At 35.1% G+C, this 25,263-nt stretch overlaps 3 protein-coding genes across 5 annotated transcripts in view; 2 read left to right on the top strand and 1 right to left on the bottom strand.

Moving 5' to 3' along the window:
* wwc1 (WW and C2 domain containing 1) overlaps nucleotides 1–25,263 on the top strand; it is a 462,139-nt gene that overhangs the window by 107,607 nt on the left and 329,269 nt on the right. The window lies entirely within an intron of this gene.
* On the top strand, nucleotides 10,715–22,236 carry cnot8 (CCR4-NOT transcription complex, subunit 8). 2 transcript variants are annotated; one of them, XM_087299476.1, is made up of 7 exons: nucleotides 10,715–10,860; nucleotides 11,481–11,663; nucleotides 14,443–14,636; nucleotides 14,713–14,874; nucleotides 17,263–17,407; nucleotides 17,492–17,602; nucleotides 21,392–22,236. In XM_087299476.1, exons 2-7 carry the CDS (start codon nucleotides 11,547–11,549, stop codon nucleotides 21,518–21,520), a joined length of 858 nt encoding a protein of 285 aa, XP_087155602.1. In that variant the 5' UTR covers nucleotides 10,715–10,860; nucleotides 11,481–11,546; the 3' UTR covers nucleotides 21,521–22,236.
* Nucleotides 21,703–25,263, bottom strand: part of gemin5 (gem (nuclear organelle) associated protein 5) — a 45,910-nt gene continuing 42,349 nt past the window's right edge. For both annotated transcript variants that reach the window (XM_087301740.1, XM_087301741.1), the window contains exon 28: nucleotides 21,703–24,507. In XM_087301740.1, the coding sequence (XP_087157866.1) occupies nucleotides 24,343–24,507 (165 nt within the window). In that variant the 3' untranslated portion in view covers nucleotides 21,703–24,342. The remainder of the gene's footprint in view (nucleotides 24,508–25,263) is intronic.

Here is a 25,263-nt window from a genome sequence, read left to right as displayed (position 1 = left end):
CTTGACTAGTCTTCCGGTTTCTGCTGCTGAAAAACATCCCCACAGCATGATGCTGCCACCACCATGCCTCACTGTAGGGATGGTATTAGCCTGGTGATGAGCGTTGCCTGGTTTTCTCCAAACATAACGCCTGGCATTCACTCCAAAGAGTTCCATTTTAGTCTCATCAGACCAGAGAATTTTGTTTCTTATGTTCTGAGAGTCCTTCAGATGCCCTTAGGCGAACTCCAGGAGTGGCTTCCGTCTGGCCACTCTATCATACAGGCCTGATTGGTGTATTGCTGCACAGATGGTTGTCCTTCTGTAAGTTCTCCTCTCTCCACAGAAGAACGTTGGAGCTCAGACAGAGTGACCATTGGGTTATTGATCACCTCCCTGACTAAGGCCCTTCTCCTCTTATCACTCAGCTTAGATGGCCGGCCAGCTCTAGGAAGAGTCCTGCTGGTTCCAAACAACTTGCACTGTCCTCATTGGAACTTTCAGAGCAGCAGAATTTTTTCTGTAACCTTCCCCAACCTTGTGCCTTGAGACAATCCTGTCTTGGAGGTCATTCCTTTGTCTTCATGCTTGGTTTGTGCTTTGACATGCACTGTCAACCCAGGGACCTTATATAGAAAGGTGTATGCCTTTCCAAATCATGTCCAATCAACTCAATTTACCCCAGGTTAACTCCAGTTAAGCTGCTGAAACATCTCAAGAATGATCAGTGGAAACAGAATGTACCTGAGCTCAATTTATAGCTTTACGGCAAAAAGTGTTAATACTTATGTACATGTGATTTTTCAGGTTTTTTATTTTTAATAAATTTGTAACCATTTAAAAAAAATCTTTTTTTTCCACATTGTCATTATGGGGTACTGAGTGTAGAATTTTGAGGAAATAAATGAATTGAATCAATTTTGGAATAAGGCTGTCACATAAAAAATGTGGAAAAAGTGAAGCGCTATCAGTACTTTCCTGATGCACTGTATATATGTATATAGAGACTATAAATATAGGTCAAAGAGGCTTTAGATATTTTAAGTGACTTACATGTACAGACAAAGCCTTTAAAATGCAAGTAAAGACATAATTATTCTGAACTGTATGTAATTAAAATATTAAAATGTGTTTGTGTACACTACCTGACAAAAGTTGTTGTCGATCCCAGTTTTAAGAGCAACAAATAATAACAAATCACAGGAGAGGGCAAGATCTTCAGCAGGGTAGCAATCATTCTCATACATCAGCCTCCACATAAAAATTCCTGCAAGCAAAGAAGGTCAAGGTGCTGCAGAATTGGCCAGCCCAGTCACCAGACATGAACATTATTGAGTGGGTCTGGGGTAATATGGAGGAGGCATTGAAGATCAATCCAAAGAATCTTGATGAACTCTGGGAGTCCTGCAAGAACGCTTTCTTTGCCTTTCTTTGACTTTAATAATAAGTTGTTTGAGTCACTGCAGAGATGTATGGATGCAGTCCTCCAAGCTCATGGGAGTCAGACACAATATTCATTCTTTTTCCACTGCAGCAATACTTTACATTATGTACTGTACATTATTTCTGTTAAGTTACAAGACTTTTGTGTAAGCAAAGTCAGACCTTACTGTCCTAATTAAATAATTAAAAATCAAGGCATGATCGTATTTTATTTTGGTAAAATAAGCGTAATCGAGAGGATTTTGCCTTTTGTATAAGCCCCTTCTGATACCAAAGAATCAACTACACGATCAACTAGAAGTCAAGCTATTATTTGGTGTTCCTAAAACGTATAGGTGACAAGACTTTTGTCAGGTAGTGTATATATAATTAAGCTCTCTTGTTGATTTCTTTTCTCTATAATGGAAAAGAAAAAACGTAGTTCTGTATTAAAGGTACTTGGCGAGAAATGCCATGAAATTTATATCAAATTGCATTAAAAAACATTTTGTTTTTTGTTTTTTCTGGAAAAACATGGTTTATTTCTGTGAGATTTACCCATTTATAAAGCACACCTTTGAAATCTGTACATTACTGCAGCAGTGAAAACATCTGGGGCACTGAAAGCTGTTGAGAATTCCCCGCACTTGCTGTAAACGCTTAATAATGTATCGTCTGTGTAGCATTTAGAGTCAGAAAAGAATCGCCGGTGACTTGCGCTATGTAAACGAACGACTAATCTAATATTGATTTTCTCTAAACTCTTCATCTTAATGCAAATGTTTTCATTTTTCGAGTTGATAGTAGATGACTATGAATGCCTTTTCCACTTCATTAAAATCCCTTTCAAATATACCTGTAGCTTTGCATCACAGGCCAAGTTGTTTATCTGAAAGTAGCACTTAAAAACAAGAATCTGTAGTTCGTGTGAGCTGAAATGGTTTTTTGGCACAGTCAAGGATGGCATTACCAGCATAATTGAGTATTTTTGTTTGCTCACGTCCAACAAATTCCTACACTTCATATGAGTTGATTTGGTTCACATGTATTTGGTCCCCTGTTGGTTTACTTTATACGTTACGTTTATAATGAGATCCTCTCATGCTTCATTATTCAATCTTTTTTTTCTGTCTTTTTGCTCAGCCTCATATTAGGTAGTAATGTTGTTTGAGCTGCTGTAGCAATATTTCAACATTCATTATATTGCTTATAAGAACATGTTTGGATGAAAAAGACTGTGGAAAGCTGTTTTAACATTTAAAAGAACATTATTTATTTGTTTTTGGAAAAAGACTTTGCGAGTTTTACCGTTTTTGAATCCAATCAGCTGATCTCCTGGTCTGGCTAGAGTACTTTTAGCTTAGCATAAAACATTCAGTCAGATTAGAACGTTAGCATCTCACTCAAAAAGAAAACAAAACTATATATATAAATATATATATATATATAATAAGATAATAAAATATATAAAATAAGAGTTTTGATATTTTTCCTATTAAAAGCTTGTATCTTCTGTAGTTACATTGTGTGCTAAGTCCGATGGAAAGTAAAGAGTTCTGCTTTCTAGGTTGATTTGGCTTGGAACTATATTGTCATTCCAGCGTAATAATCAAGGAACTTTGTTGCTGTACCATTGCTGCAGCAGGTGCAATTATATTACGCAGCTAGATATCTAGCTGGGGACTATTTTTATGTAAATAAGATAGAAATAGCTTTCTTATTTTTAACTCAGTTACTGTCAAAGTAGTTAAAGCAACTGAGTTAAACTGAGTTACTGTTAAAGTAACTGTAACTCAGTTTAACTCAGTTACTTTGACTCATTTATTTTTACGGTGCCTCAGTTTAACGTTTAGTTACTTTAACTCAGTTACTTTAAAGGTAACTCAGTTTAACTCAGTTACTTTAACTCAGTTTCTTTTAACAGTAACTCAGTTTAACTCAGTTACTTTAACAGTAACTCAGTTTAACTTAGTTACTTTATCTCAGTTACTTTAACTCAGTTACTTTAACGGTACCACAGTTTAACTCCGTTACTTTAACGGTACCACAGTTTAACTCAGTTACTTTAACTCAGTTACTTTAACTCAGTTACTTTAAATGTAACTCAGTGTAACTCAGTTACTTTAACTTAGTTCCTTTACAGTAACTCAGTTTAACTCAGTTACTTTAACTCAGTTACTTTAACGGGAACTAAGTTTAACTCAGTTACTTTAACTCAGTTACTTTAACGGTACCACAGTTTAACTCAGTTACTTTAACTCAGTTTCTTTTTACAGTAACTCAGTTTAACTCAGTTACTTTGACTCAGTTATTTTAACAGTACCTCAGTTTAACTTTTAGTTACTTTAACTCAGTTAATTTAAAGGTAACTCAGTTTAACTCAGTTACTTTAACAGTAACTCAGTTTAACTTAGTTACTTTATCTCAGTTACTTTAACTCAGTTACTTTAACGGTACCACAGTTTAACTCAGTTACTTTAACTCAGTTACTTTAACTCAGTTACTTTAAATGTAACTCAGTGTAACTCAGTTACTTTAACTTAGTTCCTTTAACAGTAACTCAGTTTAACTCAGTTACTTTAACTCAGTTTCTTTAACAGTAACTCAGTGTAACTCAGTTACTTTAACGGTAACTCAGTTTAACTCAGTTACTTTAACGGTAACTCAGTTTAATAAGCTTAGACTATTTTTAGGTGCTGCTAATATCATCGTGCCTGAGTGATAGTATAGTTCCTAGCCATATCAGCCTTGAAAATAGCACCTTTTCATATTAGGTTGGTCTCAGTATATCATGTAACTACAGAAGAGTCAAGTTTTAAATAAGAAAATCATCGAAAGTCTTTTTTGACAATTTTTTAAGAAAGATGCTGATTTAGTGATTTATGCTAAGCTTCGCTAAAAGTGCTGCTGCCAGACCTGGAGGTAATTTTAGGGGACTTGTATCCACCACCTCCCCAAAAAAAGGTGGAGTGTTTCTTAAATGCATTAACTACTATTTACATGTGGAAGATGCTAACAATTAATACCTTTTTAAAAGACACTAGTTCTTATTCGTTAGATACTGTATTTGTTACAAGTGCTTTTACATTAGGTAGGCAACTAGTACCTATTTATTAGATACTTGTTCTCATTATGCACATACTAGTGCTTCTTCATTAGATACTGGTACTTGTTATTAGCTACTATTACTTTTTTATTTGAAACTATCACCTATTAGATAAATGCTAGGATTTATTAATTAGGAGCTAGTATTTATTTCCGTCGTGACAAGTTGCATTAACGAATGTCAACACTTGATTTTGACTAGTATGTATTCCACTTTTTACAGGTAATTATTTTATATACTAATAGTTATTTATCCAGCAACTTATACTCTTTGGATACTTGTACCTATTACATTGATAATTACTTTTATCTGTCTACTTTCTATTTATTTGCACTTACTCATTACATAGTACTTATTGATCAGCAGCTACGTATTCAACGCTACTACCTATCTGATATTTAATTAATAGTATGTAAAAATATTTACTAGGCACAACTGGAATTCATAACTATTCAAAACTAAATAGTTAATATCTCATTGAAGTCTCATTGAAGTCAATGCGGGAACAATATAATAATTACTACTCAATGCTGAAAGAAATACTAGCTCTTCAAGTACTGGTTTAATAGTTACTACTGTCTGATGAATAAGAACTGTGTAGTAGTATCACTAGTAGATATTAAATAAGCTCTAGTACTTAAAGGGAAAGAAACTAGTGTCTTAAAAAGTATTAATAGCATGAAAATAGATATTAGTACATTTTATTGGTCTAATGTTAAACTGTTTTCCATAGCGAACCTTGATGTGCTTCAAAAGGATAGTACAGTGTCTGAAACTAGTGTGAAATCTGGTACTGATCCCTACAATGATCCCATCTGCAATGCTCATTTACGTTCTCTGGTCTGTTGCTCCACCTAGTGGAGAACTGGAGTTTGTATTTTATTTTTGGCAGCACTCTTGATACGAAAACCCTGACATCTCTCTAAAATTAGTTTAGGAGATGGAGATTGCATGTATACTTTGGTTGTGGTGCATTATAACAACATTTACAACCCATGTGTAAAATGCTGTCCTAAAGCTTGTAGCCAAATATTGAATTCAAATAGAAGCCTCTTTTTAAAGCTGTTATACTCTGTTGTTTTGTTTTCTGCGACACATTTTTCTCGTATAGGTCCTGTAGTTTATAAAAGTACAGACATTTATTTGTTTTTATTTTTGATCTTTATAGGCATTATTCTCGCTGTTTAGACCCAGTTAAAGAGACAGTTCACTCAAAAATGTCAATTTAGGAACATTTCACGCAGACAAAGTCAGGTCATCTTTGAAACACCTCTCGGGTAGTTTGCTCGGGCATTCAGTCTGACAATAAAATTTAATTTTAGGAACTCCGATTAAAATTAAACAACAACAACTGTGTTCTTAGTGTCTTTTACAAACGTCCGAATCGCACAAAATCTGCAGAAACTCCCGACTGGTTCGAGTCCCTACCCTTGAGATTCGTCATTCTATAGCGATGGCTGATTGGCTCCTGTACTTGAAGGCGGGGCTTCATTCACCATATTGACCGTTAGACTTTTCCCTATTCAAAACGAGTGACATGTCTTGTATATTCTATAAGCTGTGTCTCATTTCAGAGGCTGCATCCTCCGAAGGATGCACACTTCAAAGGGGAGTCCTTCGAAGTCCACACAGGCTGAACCGAGCGTCTTGAAATGAGACAATCTTGCCTACAAAGGACAAATCTTGTCACCAGGCAACTGTTACATCTGGTGTTAATAAGCGCTGATAATTTTTTTAAAAACTTTTTATATATTTAAGTGATTTTAAAACTTATTTTAAGCGATCTGAAGGCAAAATAAGGTTTATAAAAGCTGGAAATATATGTTTAATCTATATAACAATATATATATATATATATATATATATATTGATCCATACACATAAACATGTAAGCAGTCTATAAAATCACTCTTTAGTAAGACATGTCATACTCTTTTTGTTTTTTAACATGTGTTTAGATATCCACATAAAAAAAAAACTTCTTTTAAAAACGTCCTGCCGTTATCAGCACCCAATAAATCTTGGGACGTTCAAGGCCGCGAAGGATCCACCGGTTGTGTCCTTCAGTACCTGGAAAACGAAGGATGCAATTCGAGGCTGCGTTTAAAGAAGCCTTCGGATTTATTTGATTTAAGACAGCCTTCGTCGCACTGCGATGACGCAGTGCACTTCGAATGCATCCTTCGTAGGATGCAGCCTATGAAATGAGACACAACTACAAAACAGTTCTTTGTTTGTTTTTAAAGCGCCACCTTTGTTGACGTGAATCAGTTGTCATACCAACTTGCTACTGTAAACAGAAGCTTGCAGTGGTTTCCCCGCCTCTGAGTTCTTCTGATTGGTCCACTGCTTTGCAATCAACATTAATGAGCTATGAGTCGTGTAACTTTGAAAAACGCGACCACAAAAGACGTGACATGGGAGCATAAAGATCGAGCATGTTCATATATCAAAACAATAGAAAAGTAACACACTAGAATGGTAAAATTCTTTGTGAATGGCCCCTTATTTACAATCAACAGTTTCAAACCTGTATGAGTTTCCTTTTTTTCTGTTCAAAACAAAATAAGATATTTCAAAGAATGTTGGTAACAGCCATTGACTAACCATAGAATTTTATTTCCTACTATGGAAGCTACAAACATTCTTCAAAATATATATAAATTTTGTGTTTATGTCAGATGAAATAAACTCAAACGAGGGCAGCATGGTGGCTCAGTTGTTAGCACTGTCGCCTCACAGCAAGAAGATCACTGGTTCGAGTCCTGGCTGGGCCAGTTGGCATTTCTGTGTGGCTTCCCTCCAGGTGCTCCTCACAGTCCAAATACATGCGCTAAGGTGAATTGAATAAACTAAATTGGCTGTAGTGTATAAGTGCATGTGTGAATGAGAGTGTATGAGTATTTCCCAATGCTGGCTTGCAGCTGGAAGGGAGTGATCGGCTGCGTAAACCATATGCTGGAATTATTGCTGATAGGGTTGTCGCGATTCTGGAATTCAACCGTTTAAAGTCAAGACGATCAGCTGTTTTGTGTATAAGCTGACATAAGAGCGATCCGCTGATGAATTGCAACTTTAAAATGTTTCCTGTATCTGTGTTTATACTCAACAGCGGTAAACTGATGACCTTTACAGCCAATCATAGTCATTTCGGTTGAGCTCAAATGTTAGCGGAAATGGAAGTTTTTAAAATTTCTGTATCGATTGGTACCAAACTCAAGTATTGTGCCAACCTTAGTTGGTGGTTCATTCCACTGCGGTGGCCTTTAAAAAATAGACACTAAGCTGAAGGAAAATGATTGAATGAATAATCTCAAACAGGTTTGGAAAATGACAGAATTTTCATTTTCGGTTGGACTGTATCTTTAAGACACTGCCAAACGTAGACTACACTCTGTGCGATGTGTATTTTATTTTCACTAATTAAGGTACCGTTTTTTAACATTTTTACCAGATTTACAGATTTTACCTTAATTGAATGTAAGCAAAAAACAATAGGTCCCTGTACTTTTTACCTGGAAACACTACGGTTTAGTTCAATCTGAGAGTATACGAGCAAGTGTCTAATGCTTTCACTGGTCGTACAGTATGCCGCCGTTCACAGTATGTGTTGGAGAAAGAGTTGTATGGATCGAGTTGGTGCTCTTCAACTCCATTCTGAGGTTCATAAGGACGTACATATTTGGCTTTTTGTATTTTTTATTTGGACTCTTGGTCCAGTCATGCATAAATCATGTGATACTTGCTTAAAATAATCAAAAGGAAAAAAATACTGTCAGTATCTGATGCTGGTAGTCATGAATGATTGTTTATTGTTCACAGTAGGACTTTTATTCTGAATTTTTTTTTAAAATCTTGTATTAATGATGGAAATCGAACCTGATCTGATCACAGTGACGGTTTAAGAAGTACAGCTTGTATTTATTGCACTTTTTGTGATTTGGGTGTGCTGTCTTTCCTTTTCTTGTGAGACTTCTGAAAGCTGTGAATTTTATCATCGACACTGTACTGTCAACCAGAATTGTAAATATATCACCAGCACAAGAATATGTTTTGTAGTTTCACAACAAATATAAAAAAAGTTCTTCTCTTCTAATCTTTACAATGTTTTGTGTGTGTTTGTTATACCGTCTCATTTTTGTACTGCTATGTTCAACGCTAGTCAGAAATAGCTTTCTTATTTTTAACTCGGTTACTTTAATTCAGTTCCTTTAACGATAACTCAGTTCCTTTAACGATAACTCAATTACTTTAACAATAACTCAGTTCCTTTAACGCAGTTGTCAAACTTGTACCTGGAGGGCCGGTGTCCTGCAGATTTTAGCTCTAACCCTAATCAAACACACCTGAACAAGCTAATCAACGTCCTACTAGGTATACTTGAAACATCCAAGCAGGTGTGTTGAGGCAAGTTAGAGCTAAACGTTGCAGGGACACCGGCCCTCCAGAACCCTGATTGGTGACCCCTGCTTTAACGGTACCTCAGTTTAACTAAGTTACTTTAAAGGTACCTCAGTTTAACGCAGTTACTTTAATGGTACCTCAGTTTAACTAAATTACTTTAATGGTAACTCAGTTTAACTCGGTTACTTTACCAGTAACTTCAGTTAACTTAGTTACTTTGACAGTAACTCAGTTCCTTTAACAGTATCTCAGTTTAACTCAGTTATTTTAAAAGAAACTCAGTTTAACTCAGTTACTTTAACTCAGGTACTTTAACGGTACCTCAGTTTAACTCAGTTACTTTACCAATAACTCCAGTTAACTCAGTTACTTTAATGGTAACTCATTTTACTCAGTTACTTTAACAGTAACTCTCTCATTCTGCAGAATGGATGGCAACAATAGCCTGAGGTATCAAAGACATTTGTGCTGCTCATTGCATTACAAACCACAGGACAGGGCAAAATCTTCAGCAGAATATTCGCCTTCTCATACTTCAGCCTCCACATCAAAGTTCCTGCAAGCGAAGAAGGTCAAGGTGCTCCAGGATTGGCCAGCCCGGTCACCAGACATGAACATTATTGAGCACTTCTGGGGTAATATGAAGGAGGAGGCATTGAAGATGAATTCAATAAATCTTGATGAGCTCTGGGAGTCCTGCAAGAACACTTTCTTTGTCATTCCAGTTGACTATTAATAGGTCACTGTATTCGAGTCATTGCAGAGATGTATGGATGCAGTCCATTACTTTATATTCTATACTGTACATTATTTGTGTTAAGTGACAAGACATTAGTCCAAGCATAGTCAGACCTTATTGTCCTAATTGAATCATTGAAAATCAAGGCATGATCATGTTTTATTTTTGTAAAATAAGTGTATTCTAGAAGCATTTGCCTTTCATATCAGCCACTCCTGATAGCAAATGATCAACTAGAAGTCAAGTTATTATTTGTTGTTCTTAAAACTTGGATAGGCCACAATACTTAGTGTATTTGTGTATATTTGTTTGTGGAAATACAATATATTGTTTTATTTGTCTTAGATGATGTATAACAAGTATTTACCAGTTTAACTGAATTTGGGGGCTTTTTGGATGTTTTTTTTTAAATATTGAAAAAAAGCATCTATAGATTCATATAAATGAATTTATATTTAATGTAAAAGTAGCCAAGGACATTAACATAGTCCTATATTGTGAACACAGCATATACATTAAAATATTAATATTATTTAATTACATGTGCATATATGATTGTGTGCAGTTCCTAATAGTAAAATGTATGTATTTATGACAAATCTACAAGAGAAACTTTCAGTAAATCATTGCAATGATGCCATAAAACGCGAGTCCTCTTTTATACACAACACATAAAATACATAAAATAGCTATTACAATAGATAAGTGCTGTTGCAAACAATAATATAAGAAGTTTACATGAGTTTTTTGGCAATTAATTACATATATGCTTTTTGAGAAAGGCCTATATAATATACAGGGTGGGCCATTTAAGTTAAAATAAATCCGTTATTAGAAATGAGTTATTAAAACTATTGTTTGAAAAACTATGTGTGTTGAAAAAAAAATCTCTCCGTTAAACAGAAATTAAAGAAAAAAAATAAACAGAGGGGCTCTCCGTTAAACAGAAATTAAAGAAAAAAAATAAACAGAGGGGCTCTAATAATTCTGACTATAAGAAAATATCGTCCATATCTTGACGAGTAGCTTGTAGGTTTATAAACACTCCCGTGGCTCTGCATTATGATTGAAAGGCTCTACTTTTGGCGGGTGTTTTCCCACAATCCCCCAGGACCGGAAGCAGCGCGCTGTGTATCTGTTTAGAGTCGCTGCTAACTCTCCATCAGCACAGCCTCTTTTACATCCCCGTTTAACAGCTCTACTTTACCAGGTAACCATTCCTCTTTGTATTCCGTCGTATGATGTTGTTTATGTGGGTTTTATAGTTTCGCTTGTATTGAAATGTCGCTTGTTAGGATGAAGGCAGCGGAAGCTAGCATTTTAGGCTAATAGTTACAAACCCATCTACCAATAATCATGGTTAATTTGCTTCTCTGCCTAACTTAATATGACCGACGTCTTATTTGAATAGTTAAGAGGTTTAATTAGATAAAGACAGTTTATTCTGAAAGTTCATTAGTAAAATCAGCTTGTCATTTGGTAGATATGTGAATATTCGCCTAAAATGCTTTGATATTAAAGAATCTTTACGTTTATTAGCGTTTCACATTTAATTAATTCAAGTTTTTATTGGAAGATTTGCTGTTATTAAACAAACACTTTCCAGTTGTTGATTTAATTTCACCCGTCGTGTTATTAATGCAGATACATGGAGTATTCTACTAATAAACTCATTATTTAAATCTCCTAGGTAGTCTTTTTAAACATTGATCTCTATCCTTCAATAATCGCCATGTAATTTAAAAGATTTTTATACTTTGTTTAAAATAGGAGTAATTTCCAAGAGAATTGATTTTAAAGCTCATTAACTCAATTTGCTCTTCCTGACAGAGTTTCTTTTTGGCTGTGCAGGACCTCTGGGATTCTCGAATTGGTTCCTCTGCCTTCATCATCATCATGCCAGCCGCACTTGCAGATACCAGTCAAATTATCTGCGAGGTCTGGGCCAGCAATGTGGAGGAGGAGATGAGGAAGATACGACAGATCATTCAGAACTACAACTACATTGCCATGGTGTGTTTGTGTTTGCATTGATGGACCATCAGGATTCTACTAAATTAGGCTTTTCTGACAATTACCAAATTCAAACCAAATAGCATTTCTTACTTTTGTGTTATTTCTAGTCTGAATTTCACAAAAAATACTTTAATCTTGAAGCATTTTCTAGACAAGTAAAAAACATTGAATGTTTTGATTTCAGGAAAACATTAAGTTTGTTTTCTTAAAACAAGCAAAATCTTCAAAGTGAAAACAATAATATTTAGCTTGCTGGGGAACAAAATACATACATACATACATACATGCATACATACATGCATACATACATACATACATGCATACATACATGCATACATACATGCATACATACATGCATACATACATGCATACATGCATACATACATGCATACATACATGCATACATATATATGTATATATATATATATATATATATATATATATATATATATATATATATATATATATATATATATATATATATATTTGCATTAGGGATGCTCAGATCAGGATTTTTGCAGCTGATACTGAGTACCAATTCCTTGTCGTGGTGATCGCCTGATACAGAGTACCGATTCTGACCTTAAAGTACATCTTTCCTCTAAGTTTGACACTTAAGTGGAGTTTTCTCCTTACCTAAGCTAAGAAAATTAATTAAGGAAACAAAATCCCCTGAACATGTCTCTTATAGGCATTTTTTTTGTGGACGCTTTGTCATGGCCAGAAGCAGCTTTACAGACAATAATAGATAAAATAGTCAAACTTTCCATTTTATACATGTGAAAAGGCCTAATTACATGCAAAGCCTTTCCAATATTTTGCTCTCCAACTAGCACGTCTGTGACCACAGCTCCTATGCTTCGGACAGCCTGACAGCAGCTTGATGAGAGAGACCGGGATGTGCACTAGCTATATCTTTACTGTGCTATTCATCTAACCTAACAAAAACAAAGCTTAAAACATCACAGTGCCTCGCACAATCTGTTCTCCTGCTAATTCACTCATCTTTATGATTTTATTTAGTTCAAAACACCTGCGATTGGTTCATGAGAGCAGCGAGTACATGTTGTATTCAATCAAAAAAAAAAAGTTAAATATTAGTGTTAGATTATTGTTATTTCATCAAACATGATAAACACATATACATAGGCGTACTGCTGGTTAAAATGCTAATTTTTGTAGATTTAGAGTGGTGGACTTTAAAATGGTCCTGACCATTAATTTACAGGACTATGGTGACATCAGAACACAGCTATTCATTGACTACATATAAATAGACCTTTTTCAATTGCTGCGAACACATTTAATATGCAATGTAGTAGGGCTGTGCGATTTAACCGAATCACAATTTGAAACGTTGTGATTAGTTAATCGCAAGAGGCTGCAATAAAAAATATATACTGTATGTAAACAGAAATAATGAATAAGATCTTTAGAACTAGTCCGCTATGCTTCAGAAAATTAAACTTGCTCGACTTTCTATCGGTTGTCGTGAACTATGCCACTTCACACGAGAAGAAACAATTAAATCTTGTGTTTGTTTACGACTCCCCAAGACACCCTACGTCAAGAAAATTGTGCCAGAATTGTTTTATCTGATTGTAGCTAATTGAGTGAGCACACTTTCGTTCTCTCCATTTAGTATTGCACAACTGAACTACGCCCACAATAAAAAAAAAAAGAAAACAAACACGAGAGCGCTGACAAGTGGGATTATGGAATCTGCTGCTTCAGAAGCATTAATAGACAAAATAATATAAAAGAAAAAAACAGACACTGAACAAAAACCGGTCATTGTTCAGAGCTGTTGCAGAATTGTTGCCACGGTTTACAGATTGTTGTGCTGAAGCTTTAATTAAAGTCAGCTAGGAGCTTGTACTAAATCGTAAATCAAATCGCATTCCAAGTATCTGTCAAAAAATATTTAATTAGATATTTTTCCCAAATTGCGCAGTCCTACAACATAGTAAATGTAAATGGAATGAAGTTGACATTTTTGGATCAATTAAACTGTATATTGTAAGCTTGACTCTGGGATTAAATAAGATCAATATCTCAAATCATATAAATGACATCAATATGCAACGTCCTATTTTTATACTGCAGTTTGTTTATATCATGATGAATCATTAAAAGAGATGTTCACGCTTAACAAAAAGTTTCCATTAAGTATTAATGTATTTAAAAAACGATGACCAATACATTTATTACAGTATTTATTAATCTTTGTTAATTAAAATAATTTGTTATTAGTGTAACTTAAACACAATTTTAAATTTTAATAATTCTTTAAGAAGTCTTAAACCACGGTTAATAAATGCTGTACAAGTACTGTTCGATTTTTAGTTCATGTCAGTAAAGGCTAATTAATAAGAACTTATTGTGAATATGTTTGATGTTTGAGCACCATTTCAGCATATTAGAATAATTTTTGAAGCATCATGAGACTTTATGAGCATTGTTCACGAATTGCTTAGAAAATCATTTGTAATTGACACATTTTAGCTAATAATTTAAAATGATTTTTAATTAGCTACATAGCTAGTTCAAATTCAAAAACAATTTCATATAATTCAAAATTCTATTATAAAATGTTATTATTAAACGTCTTGCATCTCTCTCTGATGCATTTTGCTCTTTTTAAAGCAATAAATATTCCATTGGTCAGTATAGGAGAAAATTTCAGCAAAACATCTTAATTATCTCAAACTATTTGTACGTAGTGGATGTGCTTTAACAAAATCATGACCTCATTAGTGTTTCTTTTGTATCTCAGGACACTGAGTTTCCCGGTGTCGTGGTCCGTCCCATTGGAGAATTTCGCAGTACTGTTGACTATCAGTACCAGCTCTTAAGGTGCAACGTGGACCTTTTAAAAATCATTCAGCTGGGTTTGACATTTATGAATGAAGATGGAGACTACCCTCCAGGAACCACAACATGGCAGTTCAACTTCAAGTTTAATCTGACGTAGGTGTTTAGCGTTGCTGGCATGTCCCTCATTATATCTTACATTATGTTTGACAGATTGATCTTTGTTTTGCAGAGAGGACATGTACTCGCAGGACTCTATAGATCTCCTCCAGAACTCTGGGCTGCAGTTTAAGAAGCACGAGGAGGAAGGAATCGACACACTTTACTTCGCAGAGCTTCTAATGACTTCAGGCCTGGTGCTCTGTGAAAATGTCAAGTGGCTCTCCTTTCACAGGTGATCAATAAAAATATTCTTAATAAAAAAAATGCCGATTTTTAATGTATGGGTCAAATTGTAAGTACAGTGACTTCAATTTTCTTCTCATATATATATATATATATATATATATATATATATATATATATATATATATATATATATATATATATATATATATATATATATATATATATATATATATTAGGGCTGTCAAATGATTGAAAAATTAATGTGATTAATCACACTTTTTTTTGTAATTAATCACAAATGCTGTATTTATTACAGAAGTAAAAACACAGGCATGTAAATGCCATTTGAATTTCAAAATCCATGCCAACAACAAACAAAAATGCTTTCCATGTTGGATTCCAAGTGGACTACAAACAAACCCATGCGCGCACACACACACACAGACAACGCATGCAGTGCTGGTGAGCGAGAGGGATTTCTTTAGATTCATCAACAAGCATGATCGGGTTCATCAAGTTTGCTTAAACTAAGCGTTCTAAAGTATGGCTGTATTTAACAAGCAAAGATTCTGACACACCAACGTGAAGCAGACACTTTTAAAAAAAAATAGGAAACACGTCAAACCTAATGAAACATTTGAGGGCTCATGGATGCAGCTTAAAGGAGGAGAAATGGGCTGTCTTTGACTGCTTCCGAATTCATCTGGCACTTTCATTTACATGGACGCCAATACTCAGCTTTGATGATTAAGATAATACTGATTAAGAGCGGACCATGTAAACAGCGAATTTTAATTTAATTTTTTTCCCTCTCTCTTTCTCTTTCTCTCTCTCTCTCTCTCTCTCTCTCTCTCTCTCTCTCTCCCTCTCTCCCTCTCCCTCCCCCCTCCCCCCCTCCTCATTATTACATTAAAGGATCACGCGAGTCCCGAAATGGTTTTTCTTTCCTTTCGCCATGCGGTATCCAATTCCATTTAAACATCCTGAATGAAAATATACTGAATGAGAGTGAACTGCTGAACTGTAGTTAAAGTCTAAATATAAAAAAATGAAACACCCGAAATTGCATGAAATTCTGGAGGAAACGCAGGATAGCCTGGTGATGCCACATTAATTGTTTTATACTGAAACTTTCCTTCTAAAAACGCGTCCTTGGTCTTATCCATATTTCTTTGCATGTTAAACACACACAGGGCCGGCGCAAGCTGAACTGGCGCTCTAAGCAAATGGCAATCACGCCGTTTTTTTTCATATGGAAGGTCGAGCACCGTGAGGGAGGGGGTGGGTGTAGTTGGATGAAGGTGAGGACCGGGGAGGGTTCGCTCACTATTCTGTTGCCCAAGGCAGCCACCTAGGTGGCCTCTATGGATGCACCGGCCTTGAACACACGTCGGCCACAACAGGAAATAAAAAACTGCAACTGCGTTATTTGCGTTATTTTTTTTTTTATTACGCGTTAAATATTTCAATATATATATATATATATATATATATATATATATATATATATATATATATATATATATATATATATATATATATATATATATATATATATATATATATATATATATATATATATACATACGCACACACACACGCACACACACACACACATATATATATATATATATATATATATATATATATATATATATATATATATATATATACATACATACATACATACATGTATACACGCACGTATACACACACAGTTGAAGTCAGAATTGTTGCTTTTTGTTTTATTCTTCAGGTATTTCCCAAATTATGTTTTTAACAGCAAAAACAAATTCACAGTATGTCTGATAATATTATATCTTCTAGAGAAAGTCTTATTCGTTTTATTTTGGCTAGAATAAAAGCAGTTTTTAATTTTTTTTAAAACCATTTTAGGGACAATATTATCAGCCTATTTAAGCCCTATTTTTTCGATAGTCTACAGAACAAACCAACATTTTACAATAATTTGCCTAATTACCTTAACCTGCCTAGTTAACTTAATTAACCTAGTTAAGTCTTTATATGTCACTTTAGGCTGCATAGAATTGTCTTGAAAAATATCTAGTCATATCATTTGCTTTTATAACTTAATTTGCTTTTACATATATGAAATGTCTTTTTGGTTTGATTTCGACTCCAAAATGGATGTCCTCTTCTTAATCAAACAAATCTTACTTAACTCGCAATTCTGACTTCACAACTTTCTTTTTTTTTTTTTTTTTTTATTCATTCAGTGGTGGGAACAGTCTTCCATACAATGCACCACCGTTTCAATGGTCCAAAATTTTGTTGGAGTAAAACACTGGTGTAGTTAAAAGCGGCCGCTTAGTCATGTCAGATAATAAAAACGTTACTAAAATTGGACTTTACAATATGATATTTGGTACATTTATCATGTCTAAATTTGTTTTCTCATCCCCTGTCCTCACAGCGGGTATGATTTTGGTTACCTGGTGAAGCTTCTCACAGACTCCCGGCTGCCAGAGGAAGAACACGAGTTCTTCCAGATCTTAAATCTTTTCTTTCCTGCAATCTATGATGTCAAATATCTGATGAAGAGCTGTAAAAACCTTAAGGTATGTACAGTTACTGTGACCTGTGTGGATGTTTTATATTTTTATGACTGTTAAAAGAAGATTGTTTATTTCTCCTGTGTCTAGGGTGGACTTCAGGAAGTGGCGGACCAGTTGGAGCTCAAAAGAATCGGCAGGCAGCATCAGGCCGGCTCAGACTCTCTGCTCACTGGAATGGCTTTCTTCCGCATGAAAGAGGTTTGTATTAACTAAACAACATATGGATGCACAATATTAGAAAACGCTAGATAAATCTGCCTGATGTAGAGGTTTATGCAGGTTAAGGTTGTTTAAGAGCCTACAATGACTTTAGTCACACTGTGGAAATGTGTGCGATTGCTAATGTAACAGTTATTCAAACTCGTTCTGTGAAGAACCACCCAATGTTCAACAAATTAGAATGATAAAAGAAACAAAAGTATCTAGGGCTGCAACAACAAATCGATTAAAACTGATTACTAAAAGCGCTGCAAATGAATTTCACAATTGATTAGTCATGTCGCACAATGCAAAGATGTTTGATTTGTTTTTTAAAAATGCATTCTGCCTCTGTTCTGCACTGCTGCCAGCAGAGTTTGACACCTCATAGACAGGACAGAGCAAAAAAATGAGCGGAGGTAACGTTAGAGGAAAGATGCATGGTGAAAGCTGAGAAATCGGCGTGCGACTCTAGTCATCCAAGGTGTGGGAGCATTTCACTCTAAGTAAACAAAAGCAGCATGACATGAAAAATTCAAGCTGAGTTATGGCTCGTTGGCATGTGCTGAGCCAGAGAAAGAGGTGTCATATCACAATTATGCAGTGTTTTTAACCTCCCAATGCTTATTTTATGTTTTAGACATGTAAATACACACATGTACTAGTAAAACAATACATTTAGAGTTGGTAAAACACACAAGAAAGTCCATGGAAGTCTAACAATCCATTCAAATATAATTTGCCGATGTGTATTTTATATCAGATACAAATAGTGAAAGTAACAATAAAGTTTACTCTATTCTCCTCTCAGGTGGCCAGCCACTTGCTTGCATGCATTTTAGGAGTAACTGATGAATCCTCCATGTTTTGCTTTTATGATTGAGGCATATGAACTGACACAAGTAAACATGACGATGCCCATCTCATGTCATAGATAAAGATCATTTATACGTCTTTTAAACAACAAAAACACTCTGTAGGGATTATTTACAGTTTTACCCCAAAGAAAGACCCGTCTTTTAGATGAAGAGTCAGAGATTCAAATAAATAAAGTTTCCTGAAGATAGTTTGCAGAAGCCAGCTTCAACACTAGCAAGAAGTTCCTAGGCCGCTCTGCTTACAATCACAAATCAATAACAATTATACTCTCACATACATCATTAACTGCATCATACATATAGGTGTTCTAACCTGATTGGTTAAAACACAGATAGACTAGAAACATTTTCACAGGGGTGCATGCGTGCAATTCTGAGCAATATCTTAAGCTTACAAACGTCAGACCTCCACTAGACTGTTTAGAGCTGACTCCAGACCTGTGATCCACGATCAAATAGAACACACACACACTTAAAGTACAGTCTGTTTCTTACCCAAGGCTGAGTGTACTCTCGGCCGTCTTTATCAAAACTGGTTAAAAACCGGTATAAAATTCAGGCTGTTATATCCTTGCTACACAAAGTCTGTCTAGAATAAAAAGTAGAATCACTTTAAAAGAATTAACCGTAAAAATAGCAAAATCACTTTAGACATTTTAAACTCAAATAAATAACAATAGAAACAGTTGCTGCCAGTCCTCAGCCCTTCAGTTTCGTGACCTCTGACCTAGTTTGGTGGCTTCTGAAAATAGTTACAAAGAGAGAGGCAAATGCACTGAACACTCTTACATAAAGCAATGTGGTAACTTATTCATTAGTTAAAATCATTTCAAAGTTAAGTAATCAAATAAACATATTTAATTAAAGTAATAAAAACAGGATGTTGAGAAAAATATAAAAGTTGAACCATGCTGAGACTGATTAGAAAGTATAAATCTGAATCCTTCAACTCCCTTACACATTTTATGCTCAAATGTTAGCAGGAAATGGACATTTTAAAATTTCAGTGTCGATTAATATCGAATTTCAGTCATTTTTGTGTTCCACTTTAATTGTTATTGGTGGTCACTGTTAACAATTAGAACCCAAGTGGAAGGCAGTTCAGGAACAATGTTGTTGAAAAAAAATAATACATTTACATAATTAAACTGGTTGGTAGCAGTTGAACTCTTCTGTTTTCCTCCTTCATAGACTCTTGACTATTAAACAGTCAGACAAGATCCTATGACAAAACTTCAATATTTGACTAAAGGCCGATTTATACTTCAGTGTCAAGTGCATGCGGACTGGTGTAGCCTTGATTATGTGTCGCAATGATGTGGATCCCAAGATCTATGTTTGGCCCGCTTATTATTGGTGACAAGGGAGCATTTAATAACTCAAGTCGCACAGAGGATAAGTATGGGATGGACACTTTTAGGGCTGCAACTAACGATTATTTATTTTAATAATCGATTAATCTGTCAAAAAAAAAGTTTTTCGAATATTCGATGGATCTAATAAAAAAAAAAGAGAAAAGCATTCATTTCCAACCGTCTTTTCAAAATACAGAACTAACATCTTTAGAAAGTGCACAAACGTTGTCCTTGAACATCCCTGAGCTGTTATAATAATAATAATAATAATAATAATAATAAAATTTAAAAACTAACTTGGTAGTTTTGTCCTGTTTTCAATCCAAATATCTAAAAAAAAAATCTTAAATCAAGGTACATACGAGACGCATGAAAAAGCAAAAAAAATGAAGTCTTGTTTCTGAAAAAAACACCTTAATTAAGTGATTGTTTGCTTAAAACTTGCACAATTATTGCCAATGGGGTCAGAAAATAATCTTAACGAGATAATCTTAAACAGAAGTTTGAAGCATCACTTAATTTTCTCATGCCATTTTTCTTGGCTAGTCTTGATTAAAGATTTTTTTAGATATTTGGACTGAAAATGAAACTAATGATCAACTAAGAAAAGCTTTTTTTACAGTGCAGCTAAACATGACAACAGATGGAAAAAAAGATCCAAAAAAAGCAAGTTAATAAAAACATGTCTTTGGTCTTGCGATGCAAAGTTACTATACCACCGCTGCTTTACTACTGTTATTAACCCTTTCATTGGTGAGTTTAAAAGATTCTATCTGGCCCCAGGAATGAGTTTTGCTATTTTAGAAGCTCAGTCACATGACAATAACGCTGTATGACAGATGTATCCCTTTTATTATGCTTTTGTTTTAATGCAAAATATTCACACGCTTGGTCATCATGTCATCAACTACCTGATATTCCAATTTGCAAAACTATGAGTGTTTTTTGTTGTTGTTGTTGTTGAAATGACGTATAAATGTAGTAAAAGTAACAGTTTTTTTCGTGTTTCCGAAATGAATAATAAACATCGGCAAATTATATTTGAATAGATTGTTAGACTTCCATAGACTTTCTTGTGTGTTTTACAAACTCTAAACTTATTGTTTTACTAGTACTTGTGTGTATTTACATGTCTAAAACATAAAATAAGCATTGAGTGATTAAAACGCTACATAATTGTGATAATGACATTTCTTGTCTGGATAACAAGTAAACACCAGCACCAGGGACATCACGTTCCTCACTTCAAAACAGAACAAAAGTGGGATTCTGTAGTGATTTACCCTGCTGTCGCTCCCTTCCTCGCCATGTATCTTTCCTCTAACGTTACCTCCGCTCGTTTTTTTTTCTCCGTGCTGTCTGAGGCAAAAGAGGTAGAGTGCGTTACGCGCGGTGCTCAACTTTTTTTATTTAATAATCAAACATCTCTGCGTTTTTACTGATTATAAAATTTGTTGTCAACGCTTTTAGTAATTAATTTTAATCGATTCATTGCAGCCCTAATAGCTCATTTTAGTTGAATTAGTCCTAACTTTGATCCTGCTTTACATCTTCAGCTGTTTTTTGAAGACAACATCGATGACGCCAAGTACTGCGGGCGACTCTACGGCCTGGGATCGGGTTCTACTCAAAGTCAGAATGGGATCTCCAACTCCTCGCAGGAAGAGACCAACAACAAGCACTGACCAAACTCAAGTGGTGACGCACTTGTTTTAATCCCACCCAAGCATTGTTCTTTCCTGTCCTTTACAGAGATGATTTCAAATGATTCATGCATTCTAAAGGGATTTTGGGAAATGCAAACAAGCTAATCTCAGATTGTGTTCTGCTCTGTAGTCCATCACAGCCACCGTACCGTTCCGGGACTCCAGATGTGCTTCTCTCTTCCTCCCATCCGCTGCTTTTTTTTTTTTTTTTTTTTTTTGGAGACAAATTTTATCTTTTTGTTTTACAGTATTAAAACACCATCGTTTTAAGCATGGGACCAGCGCTTGTGTATCGTACTGCTTACGAGACTCCAGGCATTTTAATATGCTCCAGTCCTTTTTAGAAGCGTTTTGATATTTTCTAGAAAGGCTCAAGGTTTAATGGTCTCTGAGGTGAGGAGGAACTGCCCTCGCCATTAGTGGATCACGGGGTTGTGTTTTTAAAATATGCCAGCATGTATATATTAAAATATAAACTTTCAAAAGAAGCCGCTATCTTTAAGCATTTTTTTCTTCCTATGAGGAACACATTTTAGATTGAGGGTTTTGGGGGGCGTCTTTGAGAACACGAGTCTACTGGTCCTATGTAACCGTTTTAAATCTGTTCGTCACATGATCGCGACTGTTTTGTGGTACGTGTTTTTATTGTATCTGTTGACCGAGGCAGTTATGTATTAAAATGTTTTCTATTGCTACAGTGGTCTCATGTCTGTTTACAAGGCATGTGTTCGGAAAACTGACCTTTTATCACTCGCAGTTAGGCAAATATGATTTTGTTGGTTAACAAAAATGAATATAAACCAGTTTTAAATTGAGTCAAATTACATTTTAGAAGACTTTACTTTAAAAATTTTTCAGCTAAAGCCTACTGAAACCCAGAGCAAAAACTTTAAGGTCCCGTTTAAAAAAAGAGGCTATTTGAAAACTCTTGAGTATATTAATTCTGAATTGAGAGAAACTCTAGGTTTTTCGTTTCAAAATGGCAGGATTGTCAAACTCGAGAGAGTAAGTCAAGCCTGTTTCTGAAAGAGAGGTAATTTTAACTCAGGGTGCTTTCACACCTAGACTTTTGTTTTGGAACCTGTCCCGTTTGCCCAGTTAGTGCGGTTTGTTTGGCACATGTGAATCCAGCAATCACGCTTGGATCTGTGCCAAAACAAACGGTCCGAGATCGCCTTAATGAGGTGGTCTCGGCTCGATTGAAACAAACTCTGAAGCTGATCGATTGTAGTGAACTAAAATCTTAATATATGAAATAAAAAGTAATAGCTTATTAACTTTTATTTAATGTTTAAAATGCAAATCCAATTAGATTCACATTATTTGGTATCTCAGATGTTGTTTTAGTCCGTTTCAGTATTAGTGTAATTGTATTATTAATGACCTCTGGAGCGTGTCAAGAGTGTCTGTTCTCCCCGTCTCGCTTCAAACGCCACCACGCATTCATTGTGTGTCGGCATTGTCCTTCTCAGTGAAAGTCATTTATTAAACACAGAAAAGATTCATGCAGCTTCTACTGCAGTAAATTTTGTTTTTACTGTTGATATTTGGTGCCAGTTAATCAGGAAGTGACGATTTTGTTCTCTTTGACTCATTGGATGGAAATGCTGGTTTATTTGCACGGCTTTTATGCGATATTCCAGTTTTGCACAAATTTAATGTGCAATTTTGGATGGAAACATAGCTATTGCCTACATTAGTCACACAAAGTCAAATTCAGCAATTCAAACCATAATCCGATCCACAAATGCAAAACTTCCTTTTCGCACACAAATTAAGATGCATCATGCATGAATACAAAACATAATATTTGTTTTCAAAAACATGTTTATGTTTGTGCAAATCTTCAGATGGAGAGCCATTAGTTTGTGGATGTACAACTGCAGATACAACATGAATAGAGCACGTGGATGACATTGTGAATTTGAAAATAATATTAATACTAATTTCATCCCAAATCTCTAATGTCTCACTTAAGCAGAATTAGCTGCCATCTCTGATGTTAAATCATGTTTTGCTAAGATCTTAGTTATTCGATCTGCATAGTTTATAGGTATTCAACTTAATATTCAACTTAAATGGCTAGTTCACCCAAAAATGACCTTTTACTCATTTTTTCTCCCCCTCATGTGGTTTCAAACTAACTACAGGTTCATTTACTTCCATAGTGAAACAACATCTGTGGAAGTCTATAATCAGTATTAATCCAATCAGATTGATCTAAACCTACAATAAATACACTGATCCCTACTGCTGAATTTTTGTTTTGGAAGAATCCCCCCTTCCACCCCACCTCCTCCTTTTCCTTCTTTATCAGGGGTAGCTCTCGAGACCTACCTGATTTCAGACCACCTTAAATGCTTAAAGGCCTGGCAGGAGCCAAGCAGCATCAAGCAACATCTAAGTGTGAACTCTTGAAAACAGTTTGTGTTCAACAGAATAAAGTTAAACAGGTGAAGGGACGTCAATGATGACAGAGTTCCATTTTGGGTGAATTTTCCCTTTAAAGCAGCATTGTGGACTTTTTTTTCCCCCCAAAGTAGGAAAAATCCTCGTTCAAGTTGTCTAGATGAAGCATTAGTCCTCCAAACATTCCCACCTGCCTCCGGTTTAACAATGCTGAAGATTTTAGGATTGAATGGTGTGTTCGACATGGGTTTGTTAAGTCTGGTATAGTGCTTTTTGTAACAAAAGTAAATTTTGGGAGAATGTTATTATTATTTTTTATTCATACATTAGTCAAACGTGAATAGTACATATCTGCATATCAAAAACAGGAAGTGCTAATTAGCCAGAAGGTGTCAGTGTATGAGTCTCCTCACAGCTTTACTGAGAGACTCTGCAGTTCCATATTTGCGCAATAAAGCTGTGGCTTCAGAGCAGATGTGCTGTGGAATCAGATTAAAGTGTTTTTCCATGTACAGAAGAACAATACAACATTCCAGCACATCCGGAAACGGGTATTTCTGCAAAACAAGAGAAAAAAACAACAACTTAAGCATCCCATCTGCTAAAGGACATTGACCAAAAGCTGCTCTAAGCCATTTTTATTACAGTTTTTCTCAGTTGCTTTGGTGCATTTCTCACAACACTAGTGCATTTTTGCACAACAGTTAATGCAGTCCTCAAAAACAGTACAGACTGCAAAACCTAGCTGATAACCTGCAAAAAGCATGTGACTTGCTCAAAATGGAGAGCTCATTCCTGAAAAGTATTGATGTCCATCAAATTAACAGTGTCATCAAGAAGAAAAGCCCTGACACCACTGTTTATAAACAAGACAGTCAAATTGCTTTGCAATGTTGTCACGCTTTGTTAATGCAAAAAAGTCAGATTTTAGTGACACTTCCTGAAAATGCTCAAGACAGCACTGTATTTGCACAGCCAACTACAGCAAAGTTGGACATTACTCCATTTAGTGAGGTATCAGAGTACAAGACACTGAATATGTATGTTTCACAGTTTTACTGCACATGCTCTTTACAATTCTAATTTATTCCCAGCATTGTGCAGAAGAATAAACACACCCTTATTTACAACAAACATAAGCTTCCTTTGGGTAGAGCTGGGCACAACTGTAAACAATATTGCAGAACATATTGGAACTGAACCTACAACATACACAGGTCTGTAAAACATTCATCAAATTGTTCAATTTAGAAGATATTTTCAGGAAAAAAACATATATATATATATATATATATATATATATATATATATAT

The sequence above is a fragment of the Danio rerio genome, chromosome 21 (genome assembly GCF_052040795.2).
Source record: "Danio rerio strain M-AB ecotype USA chromosome 21, GRCz13ab, whole genome shotgun sequence".
NCBI lineage: Eukaryota > Metazoa > Chordata > Actinopteri > Cypriniformes > Danionidae > Danio > Danio rerio.
This window is presented reverse-complemented; position numbering and strand designations above follow the sequence as displayed.